General features: G+C 45.5%; 1 protein-coding gene across 1 annotated transcript; it reads right to left on the bottom strand.

The window, feature by feature from the left end:
- Positions 1-10,715: 10,715 nt before the first annotated feature.
- Positions 10,716-19,375, bottom strand: LOC144893720 (uncharacterized). The gene is made up of 7 exons (XM_078785097.1): positions 19,289-19,375; positions 18,933-18,992; positions 18,343-18,405; positions 17,923-17,985; positions 12,968-13,027; positions 11,879-12,473; positions 10,716-11,758 (listed from the first exon to the last, which is right to left on the bottom strand). The coding sequence occupies exons 1-7, from the start codon at positions 19,373-19,375 to the stop codon at positions 10,716-10,718; spliced, it is 1,971 nt and encodes a 656-aa protein (XP_078641223.1).
- Between the last annotated feature and the right edge of the window lie 7,788 nt (positions 19,376-27,163).

Raw genomic sequence — 27,163 nt, 5'->3', positions numbered from 1 at the left:
ACTTACCCTGGTGAGTATTCATCACTGGAATAAGACAAGTTGTCGTTCATCTTCGTCGATTCACAATGTTTAAAATTGAACTGAATACGGCTTTTTATAATGTAAAATGTATTCAGGGAAGAGAACTGGCTGACAGCATTTCGAGGAATCTCAAGGCGTGTGTGAAAACAGGAAACGAAACCATGAAAACTTTCTGGGAAGTTATCCAAGTCAGTGAAACAACGTCATTTCTCAAAAGCGAATAATTAATTTTTTAAAGGTTTGAGTATGGTGATGGAAGTTGGAGGAGAATTAAATTATTTCCCACGCATAAACAAATATTTGTAGGGTCGTTGTTTGAGTGGGTCAAAGATGATTCACCAGATGATATTAAGAGTAAAAGGTTAAAAGGTCCATAAGGTCAGAAGGATCACAGGTTCACACAGAAGGACCATTGTTTAAGTGGTCTAATGAATAAGGATAACATGTCAAAAGGTTAGAAGGTTCGTAAAGAACAGGGTGAGAGAAATAGAGGTGTTTAGGGGCAATGAGGGAGGGAAAGAATTAATATGGAAGTGAATGGGTCAATGTTTGAGTGGGTCAAAGATTAATCTGCCAGATGATATGTAGAATAAGGATGATAGGTCTATAAGAGAAAACAAATATTTGTAGTGTTTGAGTGGTCTAATGAACAACATTAAGGATAGGTACTACAGACAAAAGGTTCATAAAGATGAGGGTGGGAGAAATAGAGGTGTTTTGGGACAATGAGGGAGGGGAAAATTTAACATGTAAGTGAATGAGGATTTGCGGTGTCCCAGAACCAACATTATTACACTACTAACATTTCCACAACTATGCTTTCTAACCCCATATATGCGCTGCCAAGGACACCTTGTGTATGTTAATGACATCTCCACTGAAGTGCTGCTTGAAGAAAAGAAAGTGTTGCAAGAAACCATGCATGGTTCAGGTGATGACACAACAGAGACAGAACAAACATCCGACTCTGAACCAACCCCACCAAAGCAACCTGGGTATACTGAGAATAACCTTAGAGAACACTACTTCACTGCGCTACAATTGAGAAATGCAATAGATGAGATCAAGCCAAATATGCCATGGCCCCCAACCTCTGAGCACCTGACAACAAATGCCGCAGAAGCAATTGTACCTGCCTGTCTCTAACTTTATTGCATGGATGGTGGGAGTGTCAGACGAACCTGATTCTGATGAGTTTGTAAAGATGGAATCTACAATACATAGAAGAATTCTCACAATTGCACAGGACATCATATACCTCCAATCAAAGGGAAGGAAACAGATGCCCAAACATTTGTCACTTGCAATGACAGTACGTCATCTCTCAGGTTCAGCCCAATTAATCAGCCTACTGAACGGGTTTGGTTACTGCGTCTCAAACTCTGTCGTCTTAAATCATGACACTGCACTGGCTAACCAAGAACTACATCGTGGAGAGGATGCTCTTCCATCAATCATTCAGGCGGGCAAGCATGTCACACTCGTATGGGACAATAATGACTTCGGGGAGGAGACATTGTCTGGGCGTGGAACAACGCACAATACCAATGGGATTATAATACAGCGACCAAGTCAATCCCATGAAGTAGTACAACCAGCACCAGTCACTACAGTTAAGAGGACGCGGGAGAGATCGATGCAGCCACCTGCAGTGAACCTTGCCACATATTATGGAGGGAAAAACGAAGGACCCGCTACATTCGCAACCAGCGTTCCAATGGATCGAGCAACGTACTTCCCATTACTCCAGCACCCTAAGACGATAGACCTAGCATACCACATCACCAAGTACAACATTGACGGGACTCTGCCATCTTGGACAGGATTCAACCAACTACTGTCTTGTGTTGAAGTTCCACCAAAGAGCGTGATAGGGTATCTCCCTGTCATTGATGCCACTCCGACTGAAATGAATACGGTACTAACAATACTGCAGAGAAGTGTTCAGATCGCCGACAAGTTACAGTTGGAAGCAGTCGTCATTGTCGTTGACCAAGCCATCTATTGCAAGGCACAGCTCATTAGATGGAAGAATGCACAGTTCATGAAGAGACTGGTAATTCGACTTGGGGCATTCCACACTGCAATGTCCTTTCTTGGCTGTATTGGAAAGAGATTTCGAGATGGTGGTCTCCAAGACATCCTGGTTGAGTCAGAGATTGTTGCAGTGGGGTCTGTGAATGGAGTGTTCAGCGGCAAGCATTACAACAGGGCAGTTCGAGCCCATAAGCTGATGTCAGACGCGATGCAGCAGATGCTCCTGGATGCATATTTTGAATCTATTCCAGAACATGAAGCAGGTAGAGTGAAGGAACTTTTGTCAAACTTAGCTGAAGCTTTCCCACATCCAAACTACCATGTCATTCTCAACAGTGACAAGTTCAAAGACTTCAAAACCTCCTTTGACAAATTCTTAGAAGCAAGTGACACCAAACCAACATTTTGCTTCTGGAGTTCATACATTGAGACGGTGGAGCTTCTCTAGCCCATCTCGAGTTTATCATGACGTCAATGCGCACTGGTTCGCTTGTACGCCGCGTAATTGTCTTTGATGGGTTAAAATATCACCCCTTACACACTTATTGGACCTATTAACAGTTTCAAAATAGCATTGGTAAACCACCATGGATCGTAGTAGCAACACCAATCACAAATATTGTACAAAAATTTAACATTATGCAGGTTTTAAGGTCCAAAAACATGACTTTCTGATAAATGCATCAACAGCATGTTATTTTACCAAGTCGTTAAAACAACATTTTTACTACTTTTGGGGGTCTGAATTAATAAATATTGCTGCCAAGATCAATGTGAACATGACATCATATAGTTTGTGTTGTTTTTTTACTGTGTAAATGGGTATTTCAAATGTAACATACAATTGGTGTATACTGGTGTTTTGGGGCAGCGGTTCTCGGTAACGTACCACGATATCGCTTGTGAAAAAAAACAAGATGTTTTGGAGGTCATAAGGCTTCATCCCACACCCTTCTTGCCAAATCCCTAGGTTCAGGTCATGAAATCAAAAAAAATAATAGATATCCACCCTATGGCCCTGTGTCTATTGGTGTCCTTGTGTTTTACACTTCTCCCACCCCCCCCCCCCCCCACGCCCCCCCCTCTCCATTTCCCACGCCTCCTCCTCCCAAGCCCTCTCCCTCCCACACATCTCCCTGCTCTCAAATGTTGTGTTTGTGTGTTTCCCCTCCTCTCCCCATATTGTCTTCCGCTCCCTCTTTTTATATATTTTGTTTGTCTGTTTGATTTTTTTTTGTGAAATAAATGTTAGCTCTTTCACGAGCCTCGATTCTGTATACAAAAAAAAAAAAAAAAAAGCATCAGAAGAACTGGTCCCTGTAGGAAATGTGGAACAGCTGCAGGGAGGGGCAGAACAACCTGAGGAAGTGGTTGTCACCTGCAGCTGCGACTATTGGACAAACGAGGCCAACATTTTCAAAAGAAAATCGAAAATTAAATTGCAATGGAAAATTGATTTGGCACAGCCTTGGAGGGAGTTAATCCCCGGGCTGTGGAATTTGGACCAGGAGAGGTCATTTGGGATGGCCTCAGGGAAAACTTGCCCCTTTCAAAATTGGGTTATGCCAGCCAGCTGGGGGGGGCTGTGCTGGCGATATTTGGACGTGGGATGCGACCATGGGTGTCATGGTACGACCTGGGCCCCACGGGGGGTCTGGTGGAGTGTGGCGTCCCTTGTCCATCAGGGCACCGCCTGAGCGTGTGTCTCGGGCCGGCAAGGTCACTGGACCCTGGTGGAGGTTAAGACCTCCAGGTGGTCTGGGGTGGTTTCTCAGGTACCTAGGATGGTGTATGATGAGGACCATCAGGGGGAGGTGTTGTAGGTCACGCTTTTGTGGTGGCATCACAGACGGCCAATATGGGACTGATGTGGTGACCGCCCGGGCATGCGGCCTGACACCTTCTCCCTGAGACTCTGGGACAGCCAGCATGTGCTGACCTGCCATGCTGTGCTGGTCTATGGACGCGGGTCGAACCGCATGGATAGGAATGGATTTAGCCTACCGGACAACCTTTGGGGCATCTGTGGAACATGATGGTGTGAGAATGTTCTTCCACAGATGATCCGTTATGATTTGTGGACTCTCGGCTTGGGAAGAGAGCCATGGGATGGAATTGGGAAGCTCTAACAAGCCGAGCATATGGGGCATGCGAGGCTGGCATGTGCATGGAGAAGCACCCTTCTTTGGTGAGATTAGTAAAATGTGAAAAATATTTGGCATGGGTAATCTCAGGGTTAGATGTAAATTTAAGGGTGATTTTTGTGTGACACAGTGGTGGTCACTGACAACATTGGCACCATTCTTTATCCAGGTGTGTTAGACCAAAGTGTTGGAGGCTGGAAAAAAAATTGATAGGTTAGCAGGACACAGCCTTCAACCAGCTACGGGGGCGACTGCGCCAATATTTGGGACACGGGGTAGTGAAGATGTAGTTAAGTAGTCTGGAGGTCAACGTGGTGCTATGCGTGTCCGAGGTGTGTGGACCATGTCTTCTGGAAGAGTCTCCTGGTGGAGCATAGCTGTCTGCTGGACCTTGGCATGGTCAGGTGTGGGTGGGCACTGGGGGCTGCAGTTGTGTGGACTGGGGGATGTGGGTGGTGCAGGTGACGTGATGTGGATGCCACGCACTGCGACCGCTGCCCCCAGGGACGATTTTTGGGGGGAATGGTATTGTTAGCAGCAGGTGCTCACCACATAGGCCAGCTGGGGCTAGAGCAGCTGTGTTCCTTGCAGGTGGCCGAAGGATGGATGGTGGGGTGCACCCTTATGGACACTCATGGGCCATGTTGGCGTTTCGGCTGCTCAGCTTGTCCCGATGACCTTTGCACAGTAGAGGTGCGGAGCTGTCGTAGCCAAATGTAGTAGTGTAGTGATAGTCAGCACTGGAGGCGGATCCACATACCTGCCAGTACAGTAGGGACAAAAGGAAATTCGGTGAATTTGATTGGTCCAATGGGAGAAATTTTGGGATTCAGTAGGGTGGATGGCACTTTGGACCTGACCAACCTGCAACTGCCTGCACTTGAGGTAAATGACTTTGATGTGTACTTTCCTAGGCTTCAGGACTTGCTTTTTTAATTGGGACATATAATTTGGAGTAGAAGGTGGGTGAGAGTGATGGCATGGCTGGTGAGGGGATGGAATGTGTGCCACACAGTGTCTTGTGGGTGGCGTTTGTTTATGTGTGGGTGTTGTGTTTTTGTGTGGTCGAGAGGATGGAGATGAAAATGGAGTTATGAGTGGTGATAATTGAAATGTGTTTTTTTGAAATGTGTTGGATAAATGTGAATTGGGGATTTCACATTCTAGCAGGCCATGGCAGAATATTTTTGGTACCATCTTTTCATTGAACAATGTGGTGGAGAATTGAATGGCAGTGGGGAAGGAGATGTTTTTGTGGATTTTGTGGGTGGGGAAGGTGTGTGTGTCCGCAGGTACGGATCAAGTTCTGGAGGAGCGATGACTGCGGCTCTGCCTCTGCAGTAATTACCCCTGGCAGCCAATGGTGTCTGGAAATTGGAGCCCGTCGGTGGAGGAGGTATGTTAGGGCGCCCTAGGGTGAGAGACTCCCGGTTATAAGGAAGCCTGAGGTGACGGAGCCTGGTGTGTGTGGAGACCCCCACCAGCGGGATGACAGCGTAAGGAGCTGTTTGGCTGTCATGGGGACATGAGGTAGGGGGGGGGGGCAATGAAGTTGTAAGTCGGGCGACTTGTTTTTGGAACTGCGGGCACCACAGCCTGAAACGCCCCCACCATCTTACTTGTGCGGTACTTCCGCGATGCCTTGTAGAAAAACGCACACGTGTGTATGACATCTATGCCATGGTCCTGCGGGGGGGGGTGGGGGGGGGGTGAGATACGTGCTTGTAATTCTTTTTGTGTTGTAATGATTTTTGGAATGTGTATGGGTGGTTATAGGTTTGGGTTGAATGAATGTGGGTGAAATCCACCAAGCCATGTCACTCACCTGTAACACCAGGACAGGGCCCATGGAAATTTGGGGTGCATTGGGATGGCCCCGCAGGTAACGTGGGAGTTTTGTGGCATCCACCAGGGGACGGGGTCTATAGGAAGGGGTTGTATAAATGTTTATTGGAATTTTTGAAGTTGTGCAGAAGGTTAAGTTTCCTGGTTAAGATAGGTTTTTACGTGATTTTTCTCTTCCTCCCCAGGATCACGAACTTCTAAATCATTGTACATATTTGAAATGCATGGTTGTTTAAGAGGGTAGCATATTAAGGGGCATATGTGGGTAGCTTCGGCTCACTTCCCACAGCCCTCCTTATTTATTTCATAGGTTAATTAAGTGTGAGACAGTAAGTGGTTAGACTGGAATGGTAGCGCCTGCGGTGAACTTTGGAGGGGCTACGGTTCCAGGGGGGGGGGGGGGGCTGTGTTATTACTTTTGGGGTAGAGTGATAAATAGATTCAGGTAGATCTGTATAGGTAGATGCTCCAATGATCGGGGGTAGGAAGTATCAGTTTGATGTACATAAGTAGAGGACCTGTTTAGCCCGGATGTCGGTTAAAGCTTGTATATTTGTGGTCATACGAGGATGGCCTTGTGATGACTATCGTAGGTATTATGTTAATTCCCCTGTGTGTGGGACCTTGTCATTTATCCATTGTCCCTTATGGCACTACACCAATAGACAACTAGGCAGGCCTAATAGCACCACACATACTAATTAAATTCCCCCTCCCCCCCCCCCCCCCCCCCCCAACAATAAAACTCACCAGAAGTGCAGGCAGGAAGTGCCCACGCATTGCGCCAACATGGCGATAAAACATTGCTCAGGCAGGCTGAGGCCATGCCCACCTCGTGGAGGATTGGTCGAGGGAGTTTGAAGGGGAGATCACACCAATGAAAGGCCAGAGTAAGGAAGGACTTGTGATTGGCCAGGGGCAGAGCAAGGAGCGACCCACTGATTGGTAGAAGGAAGTGACGGACTGCTTGGCCACCGACCGATGGCATGAGGAGAGCGTGAAGCACTCCACCAAAGGTGAAGGACTGACGTGGGAAGAACATTCTAGAGGCCGAGAGGCGACGGACTGATTGGAAGGGAGGACCGATGACGTCAAAAAACCACGGCTGGCAGGCATTTTGCCTTCTCGTTTTTGGATCCCTCGGTGCCTGGACCTTGTTCGCTACTGCCCTCATGATTCCTCTACTCTGACCTCTTGCCCTCAAGCCTTCCTTCACCCTCGACCCTCTCTCCCTTCTGAAACGGACGTTGGGTGCATCGCAGTTCCGTGCCGAATTCGTGAGGACATTGCACGGCGGAGCAAGCGGGCTGCACACTTGTTCACTTCGTGCAGGAGGCCTTCATCGGGGCCGAGCGAACAGGGGCGAGTCGACGCCTTCTTGGCACCAAGGTGTTTGGGCGCGCACAGAGCCGCGTCCGGACTGCGCACACAGGGCCGACGCCATCCCCGACGAGACTCGAGTGGTTGAGCTAAGCCCACACACACACACAGGGCACTTTGTTTTCATATATTCTTCCCTTGTGTGTGTTATACATTTGGTGTGGGAGCGCTCCATTTTATGACATTTAGTTAACTGGCGCGTTTTCTAGTTATCGGGTTCCGTTGAATAAACCTTTTATTATTGTACATTCTAAATCCGGTTTTCGTTTGAGTTACTTTTTGCAGGATTGAAGACTGCTCGGCGGATCACGTCAGGTAAAAGCTGCCAGCTTCTTCTTCTTCTTCTTTCTTCCACCCGCTCTTGAATAGTGAAATCCGCCATTTGAACTGAACACCTTTGGAGTTAAAGCTGGCTTTGGCTATTCGTGATTTCCCGGTCTTCACCGAGGGGAATTACGCGACAATATATTGTCTATCAGCAGTCAAAAGTTCAGTCTAGCTGTTTCCTTTGGGAGAAAATTGTTTTCAACCCCCTTTCCGTCGGACTGCCGACAGCCTATAACCCTCACATTCAAATCCAACACAAACGTAACCCTAACCCTCATGCCCCAAACACAACGCTGACCCTCACATTCAAATCCAAATCCAAACCTCACACCCCAAACCCAACACTAACCCTGACATTCAAATCTAAACCCAACCCTCACACCCCCACATTCAAATCCAAACCCAAACCAACCCTCACCCCGCAAACCCAACGCCAACCCTCACATTCAAATCCAACCCCAACACTCACACCCCAAACCCAACGCTAACCCTCACATTCAAATCCAAACCCAACCCTCACACTCCAAATCCAACGCCAACCCTCACATTCAAATCCAAACCCAAACACAACATTCACACCCCAAATCCAACCCTCACACCCCAAATCAAACCCTCACACCCCACACCCAACACTCACACCCCAAACCCAACCTTAATCCCAAGATCATATATCATTTTACACAAATTTTTGTTTTAAATTGCTCAAATTTTTTATTTCAACATTTCAATAATGGATAATACATCCCTGGTGTTGGGCTAGTGGCTAGGGTGCCGGCTTAGGATCCTAGGATCCTGGATTCGAATCCTGGTTGATTGCTGAATTAACGCCAGGGGGGTTGACTCAGCCTGTCATCCTTCCGAGGTCGGCTAATTGAGTACCAGTTCACTGGTAATTCCCTGCTTGTCGTTAAAGGCGGCAAAAAGGGTTGGTGTCAGGAAGGGCATCCGGCCGTAAAACATTGCTTCAAATAGGGGACCGAAAAACAACAACAACCACGGTTCCCAAAAAAGGCCAACCCCCGCTTTGCGGGGAATAAATGGCCTCTAAAGGTGGTTTATAATAATCGATAATACAGGGTGAATTATAGATAATCCAATAGAGCATTTCAACTCAGCAAAGTTTTTTTTTTCTTCTCCTCCAGTTCTGACTCGTGAGTGAATTTTCAGTTCTTTCAGTTTGAAGAAGTAGAAAGAGGGACGTATATGTATCGTAAATGTCTCAAGAAATCCCAGGTCTTCCCAGTACTGTCTTAATATTGCTGAAAAATAACAAATGAATGCATTACTTAACTAATGTCAAATTAAGTAAAACATCATTTCATTATTTTTGAACCGATTGAAATTAACTCTCGTCAAGCACCATCCAACGAAGAATGACTGATATGTTTAGAACCCAGAGTCTTCTTGGGAGAACCCACTTTTCATCTATCCAAAATGGAACTCACCTTCCAAGTCTCCAAAACAGAACCCACCTTCTGAGTCTCCAATGCAAAACTCTTCCTGGTTTTCCCAAATTCCCCGAGTCTCCTTAGGTAGGTCTCACACTGTGAGCCATCTAGGCAGAACTCTTCACATCCCCCTGCCCGAGTCTCCTTAGGTAGGTCTCACACTGTAAGCCATCTAGGCAGAACTCTTCACATCCCCCTGCCCGAGTCTCCTTAGGTAGGTCTCACACTGTAAGCCATCTAGGCAGAACTCTTCACATCCCCCTGCCCGAGTCTCCTTAGGTAGGTCTCACACTGTGAGCCATCTAGGCAGAACTCTTCGCACCCCCCTGCCCGAGTCTCCTGAGGTAGGTCTCACACTGTGAGCCATCCAGGCAGAACTGTTTTCCTGATTATCCCGAATTTTGTCGTTCTCCAAGGTACAACTCATTTGGTGGGTCATCAAAGTAGAACTTGTACGCTGGGTCATCAAAGTAGAACTTGTATGCTGGGTCATCAAAGTAGAACTTGTACGCTGGGTCATCAAAGTAGAACTTATACGCTGGGTCATCAAGGGGAGAACTCTTTTTGTTGGTCTCAAAGGTAAATCGCATTCGCTGGGTCTTGGATGTTCAAAAGGTGGCAGCAGCTGAAGGGAAGGTGAAAAAAGGTCAGAGATGAGGTTGAAGTTTAAACGTGTTTGTGCAGTGATGAAGTTAATACAGTTCAACTTTGTATACAAAAAAAAATAAAAAAATACAAGTGTACACACTGACCTTGCACACAGGACACTGACCACTCAAGCCGGCCTTTCAGCAATTGGAAGGTTTATCTGGTGCTTGATCAATGTAGTTTAAACAAAGCTTGGAATAATTTGTAATGCAAGGTAAGAATCTTGGCAACTTACGTTTCAACCGGAAGGATGATTTCAGATGAGGTGGTGGAAAGGATGGTTGGTGAGTGATGTGATGGAGATGGTGCAGCCGAGTGGCTTCAGATAATTTGCTTTGGCCCATCCTTGACTCAATGCCACTCTTCTTCAGGTGACTGTGCAAGTGGCTCCATACCCCTCTTGTTCCTCGTGAAGGTCTCCATCCTCTCTTCTCACGAGGCACTACTTCCACTGACATTCCATTGCTGAATATAGCAGATATTTATGGGTACACAAGATGGTCCATTCGAGGGGCTTTTTGTGCACGTATAAGAAGGAGTCATCACTGCCCCTGATATGTTCATGGGGGTACACAAGATGGTGCATTCGAGGGGCTTTTTGTGCAAGCAGTATCAGAAGGGGTCATCACTGCTCCTGCTTTATTTATGGGGGGTTCACAAGATGGTCCATTTGAAAATTTCCTGTCAATCGGACCAACGGTCGAGAGGTACTTTTGCATTCATGTGACACACTTGGCACAAGAGATCCATCTGTGCTTATTGAAGAAATTCGGAAATGGCGACTAATCTCTTCACTCTCGCAAAGACGATGAGAATCTTTTGGCCTGAATATGGCATTTTTTCAGGTGTCTCAACCGAGTGGATGTCAGGGATACTTCGTGTGCTTGGCATGGAGAACAACATCTCTGTCACTTATGTGAGAGTGAGGAACTGTTGTTTGCTGAGCTCCACTCTGCTCATTCCGAACATCGACATCCATGCCAGTCACTTCAAACTGACAATTTTCACAGCTCACACTCATGGATGCTGCTAGCTTTTGACAGTGCTCGTGGACCTCTGATAGACTTGTATACTTGATTAGGACAGATGTTCCATCGGGAACTCGAGTTCCATGCCTCCCTCTTGAATGAGGGTCAAAAACATAAAACATGTTTTGCTTCACAACTGCAAAAGTTGAACTCGCAAAAGTTATGAAACAGGAATTGAACTCGTTCAGAGCTTTTGTCAAAGCATCGTACAAAGACATAAACAGAGGACAGTCAAAGTCAATGTTGGCATGGTTGGATAAAAATCCCGTGAAAGAGTCTCCAAAAGTTAGGAAACACTTTCTGCCTAATAATTGTACAGTACGTGGCAAATCAGTCAGAAGAAGAAACCTTTCATAGTTTCTTTTCGAACAAGAAATATCTCTTCCCAAAGAGCTTTGCACCAATGTATACAATTCATTACCAGCATCAAGAACAAAGTCGAGATCATTCGTTTCCCAAGAGGAAGCATTTTGAATTTTGCAAAACAACATAGAAACACAGCTGTTGGCAACACACTGTGAACCGCTATTTGGTAAAAATTTAGTATGGGCTTGGTGGAAAGTACCTCGAATGCATTCACCTGATGTTGGCAAAACCAATTTTTTTGGAAGCTCTTCATTTTGAACTTGCCGACCTTTTTTAATACCAACCAGTTGACATAACATTTTGTGAGCCTTTTCATTGACTCTGTGAGGTGTCAAAACGGTTTCAGTGGATCTTTGTGATGTTCTTTTGACACACGTTTCGGCAGGCTTTTCACCTGACAGTGAAGCACCGCTTGATGGGACATCTCTCCCATTGGACGTGGTATCCACCCCAGCGATGTGAACCTTTTGAAGGTTTTGTGCCGTTTTGACACACCTTTCGGCAGGCTTTTCACCTGACAGTGAAGCACCGCTTCGTGGGACATCTCTCCCATTGGACGTGGTATCCACCCCAGCGAAGTGAACCTTCCGAGGATTTTGTGCCGTTTTGACACACCTTTCGGCAGGCTTTTCACCTGACAGTGAAGCACCGCTTGATGGGACATCTCTCCCATTGGACGTGGTATCCACCCCAGCGATGTGAACCTTTTGAAGGTTTTGTGCCGTTTTGACACACCTTTCGGCAGGCTTTTCACTTGACAGTGAAGCACCGATAGATGGGACATCTCTCCCATTGGACGTGGTATCCACCCCAGCGATGTGAACCTTTTGAAGGTTTTGTGCCGTTTTGACACACCTTTCGGCAGGCTTTTCACCTGACAGTGAAGCACCGCTTCGTGGGACATCTCTCCCATTGGACGTGGTATCCACCCCAGCGATGTGAACCTTTTGAAGGTTTTGTGCCGTTTTGACACACCTTTCGGCAGGCTTTTCACCTGACAGTGAAGCACCAATAGATGGGACATCTCTCCCATTGGACGTGGTATCCACCCCAGCGATGTGAACCTTTTGAAGGTTTTGTGCCGTTTTGACACACCTTTCGGCAGGCATTTCACCTGACAGTGAAGCACCGATTGATGGGACATCTCTCCCATTGGACGTGGTATCCACCCCAGTGATGTGAACCTTCCGAAGGTTTTGTCCTCTCCTGGACTCCTTTGTTTTAGGCATCTAAAGAAATAAAAAAACACAAAATACAATTAAAACAACGACCAGTGCCGTCTGCAATGGAAATTCAATTTGACACGAAGATGGAACCCAATGCATATGGTTACTGAAAAAAATGTAGACCAAATTGCCAAGAGGACAACTAAAATGGCACTCTTCAATGTCGATTGATTTGCCCCCAAACACATTATTACATCATTATACATACTGTAACAAGTTATATTTTAATTCCTTCAGCTCTTCTAAACTATGACATTTTTACCCGACATGATCTTTGACCTTTGATGTCAAAATCGAATCAGTTGTCCGACTTTTTTTGTTCGACGAATCAGATTTTGATCAAAATCTAATCAAAATCCAACTGCTAAAGAAAAGGTTCATTCGGTAAAACCATGTCTCCAGACTTCCCCACATACTGTCTGACGAAGGGCTGGTGGCCACGGCATTGTTTGACATTTTATAAAACCGTAATTGTGATGTAAATAACAAAGGATTACCTTCGGGTAATTGAAGACCAACCACAAAGCATTCTCAACAATGACGTGCTGTCGGGTTCTCTGTGGAACAAAAATGGACGCATATAAAACAAAATCTTGCTTGGCTTGGTGATAAATGGTCATTCGCAATGAAATTTTAAAAAATTACAAATTCCATCGAGTCCAACAATACGCATCACGTTCATAAAAGAGCTATGACACCCCCCCCCCCCCCCCCAACGCCCACCACACACACACACACACACACACACACACACACACACACACACACACACACACACACACACACACACACACACACACACACACACACACACACACACACACACACACACACACACACACACACACACACACACACACACACACACACGATCAATGCAGTGGTTCAAGAGTTAGAAGCTTTTTAGGATATTCTTTCAATTATTTATTGCGGCCAAACCATGTGACTTGTCAAAACGTGTCATTTCATGGAGAGTAAACCTAATTAACCTGACATTTCTCAAGATTCACTGAGCATAATCACAAACCCCATGATCTACTCCTCTACGAATAATCGATGGGTCCTTGTGTATATGACCTCCTGCTGTTGAGCGTCACTTATTCATCTGGAACGGCACTCAGTGGAGAGCATACCTCCGCCTGGTGAACAGTTTACGATTTGTATCTCAGAGTAGACCAGAAAATCTCAATACAGAATCACATTTAATCAAAATCAATCACAGGAACCACCACAGGTCCAGTCTTTCATTCCCTGATCTACCCCTCGTTTTTGGCCATATTTCAATGGTGAAGAATCACTTTAAAATTCTACTAGCTGGATCCGGATCCGGATCTTCACCAAACTTCAATCGAGTCTTCATTGTCACACACACATCCTGTCCACCAAGCTTCGTCCAAATCCATTCATAACTTTGAGATATCAGGATATCTCCGAGATATCTGCTATGTATCGTTTTTGGCCCTAACTCCCAATAGTGAAAAATCACTTTAACAAGCGTTACGCCTAGGTCCCCCGTCGGTGAAGTGATGCGAGTTGACAAAGTGGAGGACGCAAGGCGGCCATCTTGGATTTTGATGTGGCGACCCAATTTTCAATAGCGTTCTTCCTTATGCCGAGATACACCCACACACCAAATTAGACGTTGGCACTTCGCTTATTTTTCAAGATATTCATCTCACAAGGTTCAGACATACATGGCGGCAGCCATCTTGGATTTTGACGTGGCGACCCAATTTTAAATAGCGTTCTTCCTTGTGCCTAGATACACCCACACACCAGATTAGAAGTTGGTACTTCCCTTATTGTTCAAGATATTCAGCTCACAAGGTTCAGACATACATGGCATCAGACATACATGGCGGCGGCCATCTTGGATTTTGACGTGGGTTGCACCCACACACCAAATTCGAATGCGGTCCTTCGCTTATGCCCGCACGCATGCCCGCATGCACGCACGGACGGACGGACGGACAGACAGACACACGGATGGAGGGGAAAACCATAGTCCCCCTTTCGCTCCACGGTGCGACGGGGGACAAAAATTCTTGTAGCCGGATCAGAATCCGGATCTACACCAAATTCTAATCATTTCGTCCTTGTCACATACTCTACATCTCCGCCAAATGTTGTACGAATCCGTCCACAACTTATTGAGATATCTTGTTCACAAACGGACAGACAGACAGAAAGACAAATAAACAGAGACAGACAGACAGGGGTGAAAACATAAACTCCATCCACCTTTGGTGGTGGAGGTAATAAGAAGTGGAATTCCATTTGGAACTGATCAGGAATTTTATCACTTGGACTTTTTTCACGAGAAATAAACGTTGGAATGAGCCACCAATGGGATTGTTCACCATATTCTATGAGCTTATATCACTTGCATACCTGAATAATGAGGCTCAGGCACACAACAATTGTGATGAAGATTTGGCAATTCATCATCAATTCTATCTGCCGGTGTTGAATGGCGGCACAGTTGAAGTACTCATTCCAGGACGATGTTAGTGCTGTAAACAAGAACAAAGCGAGTATAAAAAGGGTTATTCTAACTTGCATAGATTCCAAGATAATGGAGAAATCATACATACATCAAATAGGGGATGAGGATATTGATGTAACCATCTGTGTACTTGAATGTGAATTACAAAGACATTGGTAGACAATGAACGGTTTAGTCGCATGAGGGTCTAGAACACATGTTGCTAAGGAACCTATCTTCCTCAGCAACATGAGCTCGGGGTTCAGATGAGATCACCAGCAGATTAACCAGGAGAAAATGGTTTCTTGGTTCCATTGTGCTTCACATAATAGGAGATCAAAACGAGTAAAGGTAATTTACCTGAAGTGAATAAAACATACATGTGTGGTGTTCTGTTCAATGTGTGTTGTAAGTTCGATTTCATCTGCAATCTCATCATGTATGACAAATAGAACAAGGAAATGAAAATGAACATGACGGTGACTTACCCTGGCAGAGTTTTGACGCCCAGTGTGTTTTTCGGGGCTGCATTGGAATAGAAAGAGCAATAATGTCAAAAAGGATGAAGGTTTCACTCACAATATTCTTCGAGTTTGAGTCTTCAAGTCAAATTTGTACTCTCTCACAACAAGCGCACACAGATGCACACACGCACACACACCACGGAGCGGTCCACCAGCCTATCTCCTCAGCCCACGGGGAATCCATTCCGCACTGATGACAGCCGTGGAGCCAGGAATATGTCCCTGGATTGATACATTCCCCAAGGGGTGGGCTGCCAATTTGCCAACAAAAGCTATCTGAAGGCCGATCGGCTGATTGTTGCTGCAGTTAGCGCTGTAGCAGCTGGTACTGTATTATGCAAGAGGTGGTTCTGTGTTTTATCACAAACTGCAACTGAACCGGTTTACCTGTTTCATGTTAAGCATAAATTTTAACTTTCATCCCCATCCAGTATTTTATAGCCGGCGAAGCCGGTGTTGTGAATAAACGCGTACGTATTATGTTGAAAACCAGATTATGCTGGATCCCTTAGCTTGAGAATTCCGAAGCTGTGACGCACCAAATCGCTCAATGGAGGCCGCCATCTTGCGGATGCGGAAGTGTGCATAACAAATTGAAAAAGGTTCAATAGGAGTTTGTTTCATCCGTCTTTGTTTGATTCACCATCTTATGCACCTCTAATTTGTAATTAAAATACTTTAAGACCAACCTCGGCCCGCACGGGCCTGGTTATCTTCAACGAAAATCATCACCAAACACCGGAACCAATGAGATTCGAGCATTTGAAAAAATATTTCTAAAACCAAATCACTCAATGGAGGCCGCCATCGTCCGGATGCGGAAGTATGCATTAAAAAAATTGAGAAAAAGTTCAATAGGAGTTTGTTTCACCCGTCTTTGTTTGATTCACAATATCATGCACCTCTAATGTGTAATTAAAATACTTTAAGACCAACCTCGTTATCTTCAACGAAAATCGTCACCAAACACCGGAACCAATGAGATTCGAGCATTTCAAAAATTATTTCAAAAAAGCTTATTACGCATTTTGGAGGGTGAAAACGGCGTCAAATATTCTAAAATTGACGAAAAATTATTTTTTCAGAAATCTCGCGGCCATAGGGGATAGTTTTTCACGGCTGGAAATATCCGAAGTTGAGACGGAATTCACCTAATTAATCAAGAAGTAAATTTTATCAATTTTAATCTCATCCAGAATGCAAATGATGTCATTTTAGGTCTGAATTTGCGAAATTTTGTGAGCTGACCAATCAGCGATCAGCTTAGGTCAGCCAATCAGCGTGATCGACACGGTTTGATTAACGACAGACACACATTGCCGTTGAAACGGTGCTATCGTCTGACCTGTCGGCACTGATCTTACTGCAAGCTAACTTCTTCTGGTGGGGGAGGCCGCAGTGCCCGGAGAGAACCAGCCCTGACAGCGACTGAAGTTAGAACACTACACACATACTGTGAAAACACATGTTAAGCCCAGTTAAAATTTCTTAAAATAGGCCCTAAGCTAGCACATCGTATAGTTACTTCCTTAAGCTTCTTGTGACATTTATTGTATGTAGGTATTGGGGAGGACTGTCTGCTCTTCTCTTTTACCAAGTCTTACCAGGTACGGTACCTACTACACCTACCTACTACCAACTACCTAACCCACTGATGCCATCGTGATGGGTAAAATAGTGGCAAGAGGCTTTGGCTTCGCCGGCTCATTGCGGCTTTGCAGTCGGGTACTAGTAGCCGGCGAAGCCGGTGTTGTGAATGAACGCGTACGTATTATGTTGAAAAGCCAGATTTTGCTGAATCCTTTGAGAATTTCGAAGCTTTGACACACCAAATCGCTCCATGGAGGCCGCCATCTTGCGGATGCGGAAGTATGCATAAAAAATTGAGAAAAAGTTCAACAGGAGTTTGTTTCACCCGTCTTTGTTTGATTCACAATCTCATGCACCTCTAATTTGTAATTAAAATACTTTAAGACCAACCTCGTTCCAAGGGCCCGCATGGTCCATGGTTATGTTCAACGAAAATCGTCACCAAACACCGGAACCAATGAGATTCGAGCATTTGAAAAAATATTTCAAAAAAGCTTATTACGCGTTTCGGAGGCTGAAAACGGCGTCAAATATTCTGAAATTGACGAAGAACTGTTTTTTAGAAATCTCGCGGCCGTAGGGGATAGTTTTTCACGGCCGGAAATATCCGAAGTTGAGACGGAATTCACCGAATTAAGGATATTTTATAAATTTTAATCTCAGCCAGAATGCAAATGGTGTCATTTTGAACAAGGCACGGTACCTACTACACCTACCTACTACCAACTACCTAACCTACTAATGCCATAGTGATGGGTAAAATAGTGGCAAGAGGCTTTGGCTTCGCCGGCTCATTGCGGCCCTGCAGTAGGGTACTAGTATCATGTGACTGGAGTAATCCATGGCATCTTACCTTCAAGAAAGGAACAAGGTTGAAGAAGGTTTCCAAGAGATGATCGGAAAAACTTTTACGCTTCTGGAGGACAGACACAAACAAAATATTTTGATGTACCATGTGCATTGCTAATTACAGTTAACATACAAATAAATAACAAGACCCAATCACGTCTCTCACCTACAAGTAGAGGATATAACCAATCCGCTCTCACCTCATCAATTACCCCAGGTGGCTAGGATTATCAAATAAATCAAGTGCCATGCTCTCACAGCGAAGAAAGCTGTGTGAAGTCACCAAGAAAAGCTACACAAGGAAAGTAATCTCTTTGCTGTCCACTGAAGCTTCAGACATTCACAAGTTGTACATAAATGGGGATCCCAATTCTGTCCGCCCCCCCCCCCCCCCCACCCCCACCCCACCGATGCCATATCTCACCTTGAAGAAGGGAACATATTTGAAGAAACTTTCCAAGAGACGGTCAGAAAGACTTTGAGGCTTCTGTACGACAAACAGAGATAAACAAAACATCTTGTATCAGCCAAAGAAGATTTCCTGAATTGTGTTTCACTGTCGAGGGGAAAGTACCACCCAGAAATACATACGATATAGGCTTAGAGGTCAATAAAAAACATCTATCAGCTCTTTCTGATGCACATGTGCTCACTCAGAGGAACAACATGGTGGACGAATGTACTTGACGAGATTGTTTATGTTAATGGCGAATGATGTGTGGAGACCACAAGGTGTGAGAACAACACTTCAAAAGTTCTGTCTGCACAATGTTATCATGTAAAAGAAGTGTGTGGTGGAAGAAATATCGACTCAAGAGATACAAAGTTATTCCACATCTTTCTCCCGACAATAGCAGACCCACCTGCCTTTCCCACTTCCCCACCTGTTTGTAAGGTACCTGTTGTGCCCTTTATCTCCATTCTGAGTTTTACCTCCTTTTATAAAACACTTGTGAACTTTTGTTAATACAGAAAAATTGTCACTTGTTGATGGAGTGTTGCTTGACGTCATACCTGAAAGGGAATAAGGTTTACGAGCCTCTCGGAGATGTTCACGGAATATCCCAGAAGTTTCTGTTTGAGAGAGATGGATGAAAAAAACATATTGGGATCAGGAAAAATTATTTGGACCATTTAGTGGTGAAATCGGACGCACACACACACACACACACACACACACACACACACACACACACACACACACACACACACACACACACACACACACGACGAAGTCGGTTCGGAAAACTCAGCTGCAGTGAGGAGGAAATTAGCAGCTCCACTTTCACCATCCACAGGAAGGTTCTCAAACCGCACTTTTAAACTGGTTAAAACGTACACATAAATCTTCGCACTTATTTAAAGTTCACCTGTTGAAGTTCTCGCAGGTAACCGAGGTTGACGCACAGTATCAAACAGCAAAGCAAAGCAACGGGAAAGACACACGACCTCGCCATCTTGAAGCAAAGTTTCAAATGCGAAAATGAACCGTTGCTCTGTGACGTCACACCCTAACGGTCACACCCATTGGTGACGTCACAATTAAGGGTTCCGGTGGCTGTCAGTTCAAATAATCAAAAATGGTATTTAATTTCGAGTACGTTCGTTATTCCATTGATGGTGATGAGCGCTAATCATTTATTTCCATACATTTCCCATTATAATTATTGTTTTTTATGTTATCGTCGGATTCTGTTGTTTTAACATAGTCACCATGGTTACCAGTCATTTCAGAGCAGGTCAATCCCTCAGCCAATATAATTGACATCTTCATAACTGTCTACATTGTGGCGGCAGCGGGTTTCAGATCTTAGAAGAGGTGTTAGCTTCAGTTGACCTCAAACTTCCCAGGCTTGGGGCGACCGAGCATGAATAACTTCGTGGGGGCAGCAGATTGCGAATCAACCGCAGATGCCAACCAGTGAACCACGTGCTTCAGTGTCTGCCGTCTAATACTAGCTGGGATGATGTCCAGATGGGTGGATATCTAGATGGGTGGATGTCTAGATGGGTGGATGTCTAGATGGGTGGATGTCGAGATGGGTGGATGTCTCGCTGGGATGATGTTCAGCTGGGTGGATGTCTAGCTGGGAGGATGTCTAGCTGGGAGGATGTCTAGCTGGGAGGATGTCTAGCTGGGAGGATGTCTAGATGGGTGGATGTCTAGATGGGTGGATGTCTCGCTGGGATGATGTTTAGCTGGGTGGATGTCTTGCTGGGAGGATGTCTAGCTGGGTGGATGTCTAGATGGGTGGATGTTTAGCTGGGATGATGTTTAGCTGGGTGGATGTCTTGCTGGGAGGATGTCTAGCTGGGAGGATGTCTAGATGGGTGGATGTTTAGCTGGGAGGATGTCTAGCTGGGAGGATGTCTAGCTGGGTGGATGTTTAGCTGCGAGGATGTCTAGCTGGGTGGATGTCAAGCTGGGTGGATGTCTAGCTGGGAGGATGTTTACCTGGGAGGATGTCTAGCTGGGAGGATGTTTAGCTGGGAGGATGTCGAGCTGGGAGGATGTCTAGCTGGGAGGATGTCTAGATGGGTGGATGTCTAACTGGGATGATGTCTAGCTGGGAGGATGTTTAGCTGGGAGGATGTTTAGCTGGGAGGATGTCTAGCTGGGAGGATGTTTAGCTGGGTGGATGTCTAGCTGGGAGGATGTTTAGCTGGGAGGATGTTTAGCTGGTAGGATGTTTAGCTGGGAGGATGTTTAGCTGGATGGATGTCTAGCTGGGAGGATGTTTAGCTGGGAGGATGTCTAGCTGGGAGGATGTTTAGCTGGGAGGATGTTTAGCTGGATGGATGTCTAGCTGCGAGGATGTTTAGCTGGATGGATGTCTAGCTGGGAGGATGTTTAGCTGGATGGATGTCTAGCTGGGAGGATGTTTAGCTGGGAGGATGTTTAGCTGGGAGGATGTCTAGCTGGGAGGATGTTTAGCTGGGAGGATGTTTAGCTGGGAGGATGTTTAGCTGGGAGGATGTCTAGCTGGGAGGATGTTTAGCTGGGAGGATGTTTAGCTGGGAGGATGTTTAGCTGGGAGGATGTTTAGCTGGATGGATGTCTAGCTGGGAGGATGTTTAGCTGGGAGGATGTTTAGCTGGGAGGATGTTTAGCTGGGAGGATGTTTAGCTGGATGGATGTCTAGCTGGGAGGATGTTTAGCTGGGTGGATGTTTAGCTGGATGGATGTCTAGCTGGGAGGATGTTTAGCTGGGTGGATGTTTAGCTGGGAGGATGTCTAGCTGGGAGGATGTTTAGCTGGGTGGATGTTTAGCTGGGTGGATGTTTAGCTGGGAGGATGTTTAGCTGGGAGGATGTCTAGCTGGGAGGATGTCTAGCTGGGAGGATGTTTAGCTGGGAGGATGTCTAGCTGGGAGGATGTCTAGCTGGGAGGATGTCTAGCTGGGAGGATGTTTAGCTGGGAGGATGTTTAGCTGGATGGATGTCTAGCTGGGAGGATGTTTAGCTGGGAGGATGTTTAGCTGGGTGGATGTTTAGCTGGGAGGATGTTTAGCTGGGAGGATGTTTAGCTGGGAGGATGTTTAGCTGGGAGGATGTCTAGCTGGGAGGATGTTTAGCTGGGAGGATGTTTAGCTGGGAGGATGTTTAGCTGGGAGGATGTCTAGCTGGGAGGATGTTTAGCTGGATGGATGTCTAGCTGGGAGGATGTTTAGCTGGGAGGATGTTTAGCTGGGTGGATGTTTAGCTGGGAGGATGTTTAGCTGGATGGATGTTTAGCTGGGAGGATGTTTAGCTGGGAGGATGTTTAGCTGGGAGGATGTTTAGCTGGGAGGATGTTTAGCTGGGTGGATGTTTAGCTGGGTGGATGTTTAGCTGGGAGGATGTTTAGCTGGGTGGATGTTTAGCTGGGTGGATGTTTAGCTGGGTGGATGTTTAGCTGGGAGGATGTCTAGCTGGAAGGATGTTTAGCTGCGAGGATGTTTAGCTGGGTGGATGTCTAGCTGGGAGGATGTTTAGCTGGGAGGATGTTTAGCTGGGAGGATGTTTAGCTGGGAGGATGTTTAGCTGGATGGATGTTTAGCTGGGAGGATGTCTAGCTGGGAGGATGTTTAGCTGGGAGGATGTCTAGCTGGGAGGATGTTTAGCTGGGTGGATGTTTAGCTGGGAGGATGTCTAGCTGGAAGGATGTTTAGCTGCGAGGATGTTTAGCTGGGTGGATGTCTAGCTGGGAGGATGTTTAGCTGGGAGGATGTTTAGCTGGGAGGATGTTTAGCTGGGAGGATGTTTAGCTGGGTGGATGTTTAGCTGGGTGGATGTTTAGCTGGGAGGATGTCGAGCTGGGTGGATGTTTAGCTGGGTGGATGTTTAGCTGGGAGGATGTTTAGCTGGGAGGATGTTTAGCTGGGTGGATGTTTAGCTGGGAGGATGTTTAGCTGGGTGGATGTTTAGCTGGGTGGATGTTTAGCTGGGAGGATGTCGAGCTGGGAGGATGTTTAGCTGGGTGGATGTTTAGCTGGGTGGATGTTTAGCTGGGAGGATGTCTAGCTGGGAGGATGTTTAGCTGGGAGGATGTTTAGCTGGGAGGATGTTTAGCTGGGAGGATGTCTAGCTGGGAGGATGTTTAGCTGGGTGGATGTTTAGCTGGGTGGATGTTTAGCTGGGTGGATGTTTAGCTGGGAGGATGTCGAGCTGGGAGGATGTTTAGCTGGGTGGATGTTTAGCTGGGTGGATGTTTAGCTGGGAGGATGTCTAGCTGGGAGGATGTTTAGCTGGGAGGATGTTTAGCTGGGAGGATGTCTAGCTGGGAGGATGTCTAGCTGGGAGGATGTCTAGCTGGGAGGATGTTTAGCTGGGTGGATGTTTAGCTGGGTGGATGTTTAGCTGGGAGGATGTTTAGCTGGGAGGATGTTTAGCTGGGAGGATGTCTAGCTGGGAGGATGTCTAGCTGGGAGGATGTTTAGCTGGGTGGATGTCTAGCTGGGAGGATGTCTAGCTGGGAGGATGTCTAGCTGGGTGGATGTTTAGCTGGGAGGATGTCTAGCTGGGAGGATGTCTAGCTGGGAGGATGTCTAGCTGGGAGGATGTTTAGCTGGGTGGATGTTTAGCTGGGTGGATGTTTAGCTGGGAGGATGTTTAGCTGGGAGGATGTTTAGCTGGGAGGATGTCTAGCTGGGAGGATGTCTAGCTGGGAGGATGTCTAGCTGGGAGGATGTCTAGCTGGGAGGATGTCGAGCTGGGAGGATGTCTAGCTGGGAGGATGTTTAGCTGGGAGGATGTTTAGCTGGGAGGATGTTTAGCTGGGAGGATGTTTAGCTGGGAGGATGTTTAGCTGGGAGGATGTCTAGCTGGGAGGATGTTTAGCTGGGTGGATGTTTAGCTGGGTGGATGTTTAGCTGGGAGGATGTTTAGCTGGGAGGATGTTTAGCTGGGAGGATGTCTAGCTGGGAGGATGTCTAGCTGGGAGGATGTCTAGCTGGGAGGATGTCTAGCTGGGAGGATGTCTAGCTGGGAGGATGTTTAGCTGGGAGGATGTTTAGCTGGGAGGATGTTTAGCTGGGAGGATGTTTAGCTGGGAGGATGTTTAGCTGGGAGGATGTTTAGCTGGGAGGATGTTTAGCTGGGTGGATGTTTAGCTGGGAGGATGTTTAGCTGGGAGGATGTCTAGCTGGGGGGATGTTTAGCTGGGGGGATGTTTAGCTGGGAGGATGTTTAGCTGGGAGGATGTCTAGCTGGGGGGATGTTTAGCTGGGGGGATGTTTAGCTGGGAGGATGTTTAGCTGGGAGGATGTTTAGCTGGGAGGATGTTTAGCTGGGTGGATGTTTAGCTGGGAGGATGTTTAGCTGGGGGGATGTTTAGCTGGGAGGATGTTTAGCTGGGGGGATGTTTAGCTGGGAGGTTGTTTAGCTGGGAGGATGTTTAGCTGGGAGGATGTTTAGCTGGGTGGATGTTTAGCTGGGGGGATGTTTAGCTGGGAGGATGTTTAGGTGGGAGGATGTTTAGCTGGGGGGATGTTTAGCTGGGAGGATGTTTAGGTGGGAGGATGTTTAGCTGGGTGGATGTTTAGCTGGGAGGATGTTTAGCTGGGGGGATGTTTAGGTGGGAGGATGTTTAGCTGGGAGGATGTCTAGCTGGGAGGATGTCTAGCTGGGAGGATGTCTAGCTGGATGGATGTCTAGCTGGGAGGATGTTTAGCTGGGAGGATGTCTAGCTGGGAGGATGTCTAGCTGGGAGGATGTTTAGCTGGGAGGATGTTTAGCTGGGAGGATGTTTAGCTGTGTGGAAGTGTAACTCAGTGTAACGTATTGATTGGCCCTGGTAACTCATTGATTAAATCTGGTAACGAAGCAGAATGTGCATGAACATGGTAATCTCTTGAAACACCTGGTCAAGGCCCCAGGCTAGAACACCCTCCTACTGTGTAAATGGAAATCACAGCAGGAGGGGAGCGAGCTGATGCCAGGACTTGGTGCAATGCATGACCTCGGGGCATCAGCGGAGAAAGGATTAACGTTTCAGCGGACAGAGGATTAAGTCCAGTTTGGCGATATAAACGAGAGAAAACGTTGAGTAAGGAGCACTCGCCACGATAACCCCTGCCCGACGGAACGAAAGACTCTCGCCACGAAGCCCTGCACGACGGAATGAACGCGTACCACGAGTTCGGCGCTGCAGCCGAACAAGAAGGACCATGCGGATAGAGTTAACCTGGTCCATTATATTATGCGGTATAATTTGGTAAATGGAATGAAGTGAAGAAGCAGTTAATAAACCAGACCTTTTGTAAACCTGTGTCCGGTCATTGGAGTCCTGTGAGTCTTACAGCTACAAATTCCCCTACAATCTGGAGGCACCGCTGACATCAATTGTACAAACAAGTCTTCTTTAAAAGGTGAGTGTGTCTTGTTTTGTCCAATATGATTTACGAACTTGGAAGTTATGTGTACATACATGGGGGAGCAGGTGGTCTGGGGCTTCCTTGCGCACCGATGCCGCGATATAAGTGGCGTGACCCATCACGAATGGTACTTCGATAAACAACACGATGATAATTCGTTTTTTTTTCTAAATGATTTCTGTAAATACGTATTTTTGCGCTGGTCATTAAGGGTCTTACTGTGACCTGGAGGCAAACGGAGCAAGCGTGCACCTTGCGACCATTTGCTTCCAGGACGTGTAAGGCCGGTACACTCGTTTACCCACCCGTACACGTATAAAGTACTTCTTTTTTTTTTTGCTCTTGTTCAAAGCACTCGACTTGCTCGGCGCTCGGCGAGCGACAGGGAACCGGGAAAGGGAATTATATTTATATATATATATATTTCCAATATGGTATTGCGACAAAAAGGCTTATATCTTTGGAAACGACTGGTCGGATTTAGACAAATTAAAACTCGTTCGATCAACAAATAAATTCATGACAGACAATCCCACCTAATGCCGGTCCAGAATTACTATGAAAGATGGCGATTGGATAAAAATTGCATACCAACACTCCCTCACTGTCCCTCATTGTCCCTCATGTCCATTCCGGCACCCTGTCTCTTGCTCCCGTTTTTTTCCCTCCCTTTACTTCCCATTGGCGGACGTTTTGCGAGAAGCAAAGCGTTTTGCAGGAAGATAAATAGCATGGGTGAAACAAAACCAGTGCTGTTGTGTGGTTTTTTTTGACGAAATTTGCCAGATAAATAGCATGGGTGACACGACGAAATGATTGGATTTTGGTTCAGGTCCGAATCCAGATCCGGCCTATCAGTGGGATACAAAACATAAACTGTTCACCAAGGCGGAGATATAATAATAATAATAATTCTGTATTATTTAGTTAACCAGTTTGTGTGAAACCTCAACCTAAATATAAAAATTGATCTGCTTGGTGTTAGTTTAAGGGCTGTTCCAAATTTATCCTGATTATGAGAGATAATTACAGGAAATGTGTACTGTTCTTGTTTGGTGAGTAGATAATTACAGGAAATGTGTACTGTTCTTGTTGTGATTATGAGAGATAATTACAGGAAATGTGTACTGTTCTTGTTTGTGAGTAGATAATTACAGGAAATGTGTACTGTTCTTGTTTGGTGAGTAGATAATTACAGGAAATGTGTACTGTTCTTGTTGTGATTATGAGAGATAATTACAGGAAATGTGTACTGTTCTTGTTGTGATTATGAGAGATAATTACAGGAAATGTGTACTGTTCTTGTTGTGATTATGAGAGATAATTACAGGAAATGTGTACTGTTCTTGTTGTGATTATGAGAGATAATTACAGGAAATGTGTACTGTTCTTGTTGTGATTATGAGAGATAATTACAGGAAATGTGTACTGTTCTTGTTTGTGAGAGATAATTACAGGAAATGTGTACTGTTCTTGTTGTGATTATGAGAGATAATTACAGGAAATGTGTACTGTTCTTGTTTGGTGAGTAGATAATTACAGGAAATGTGTACTGTTCTTGTTGTGATTATGAGAGATAATTACAGGAAATGTGTACTGTTCTTGTTTGTGAGTAGATAATTACAGGAAATGTGTACTGTTCTTGTTTGGTGAGTAGATAATTACAGGAAATGTGTACTGTTCTTGTTGTGATTATGAGAGATAATTACAGGAAATGTGTACTGTTCTTGTTGTGATTATGAGAGATAATTACAGGAAATGTGTACTGTTCTTGTTGTGATTATGAGAGATAATTACAGGAAATGTGTACTGTTCTTGTTGTGATTATGAGAGATAATTACAGGAAATGTGTACTGTTCTTGTTGTGATTATGAGAGATAATTACAGGAAATGTGTACTGTTCTTGTTTGTTGAGTATGAGAGATAATTACAGGAAATGTGTACTGTTCTTGTTTGATGAGTATGAGAGATAATTACAGGAAATGTGTACTGTTCTTGTTTGGTGAGTATGAGAGATAATTACAGGAAATGTGTACTGTTCTTGTTGTGATTATGAGAGATAATTACAGGAAATGGGTACTGTTCTTGTTGTGATTATGAGAGATAATTACAGGAAATGTGTACTGTTCTTGTTTGGTGAGTAGATAATTACAGGAAATGTGTACTGTTCTTGTTGTGATTATGAGAGATAATTACAGGAAATGTGTACTGTTCTTGTTGTGATTATGAGAGATAATTACAGGAAATGTGTACTGTTCTTGTTGTGATTATGAGAGATAATTACAGGAAATGTGTACTGTTCTTGTTTGTGAGTAGATAATTACAGGAAATGTGTACTGTTCTTGTTTGGTGAGTAGATAATTACAGGAAATGTGTACTGTTCTTGTTTGT

This window comes from Myxine glutinosa, chromosome 9 (assembly GCF_964187855.1).
Source record: "Myxine glutinosa chromosome 9, kmMyxGlut1.1, whole genome shotgun sequence".
NCBI lineage: Eukaryota > Metazoa > Chordata > Myxini > Myxiniformes > Myxinidae > Myxine > Myxine glutinosa.
Note: the sequence above shows the minus strand (reverse complement) of the source record. Positions and strands in the feature narration are given on the sequence as shown.

Coding starts and splice junctions, on each gene's coding strand:
- LOC144893720 (XM_078785097.1), bottom strand. CDS start 19,375: ATGGCGAGGTCGTGTGTCTTTCCCGTTGCTTTGCTTTGCTGTTTGATA. Junction 12,474..12,967: donor TGGTCTTCAATTACCCGAAG/GTAATCCTTTGT, acceptor TTATTTCTTTAG/ATGCCTAAAACAAAGGAGTC. Junction 11,759..11,878: donor AAGCGGTGCTTCACTGTCAG/GTGAAAAGCCTG, acceptor CTTCACTGTCAG/GTGAAAAGCCTGCCGAAAGG.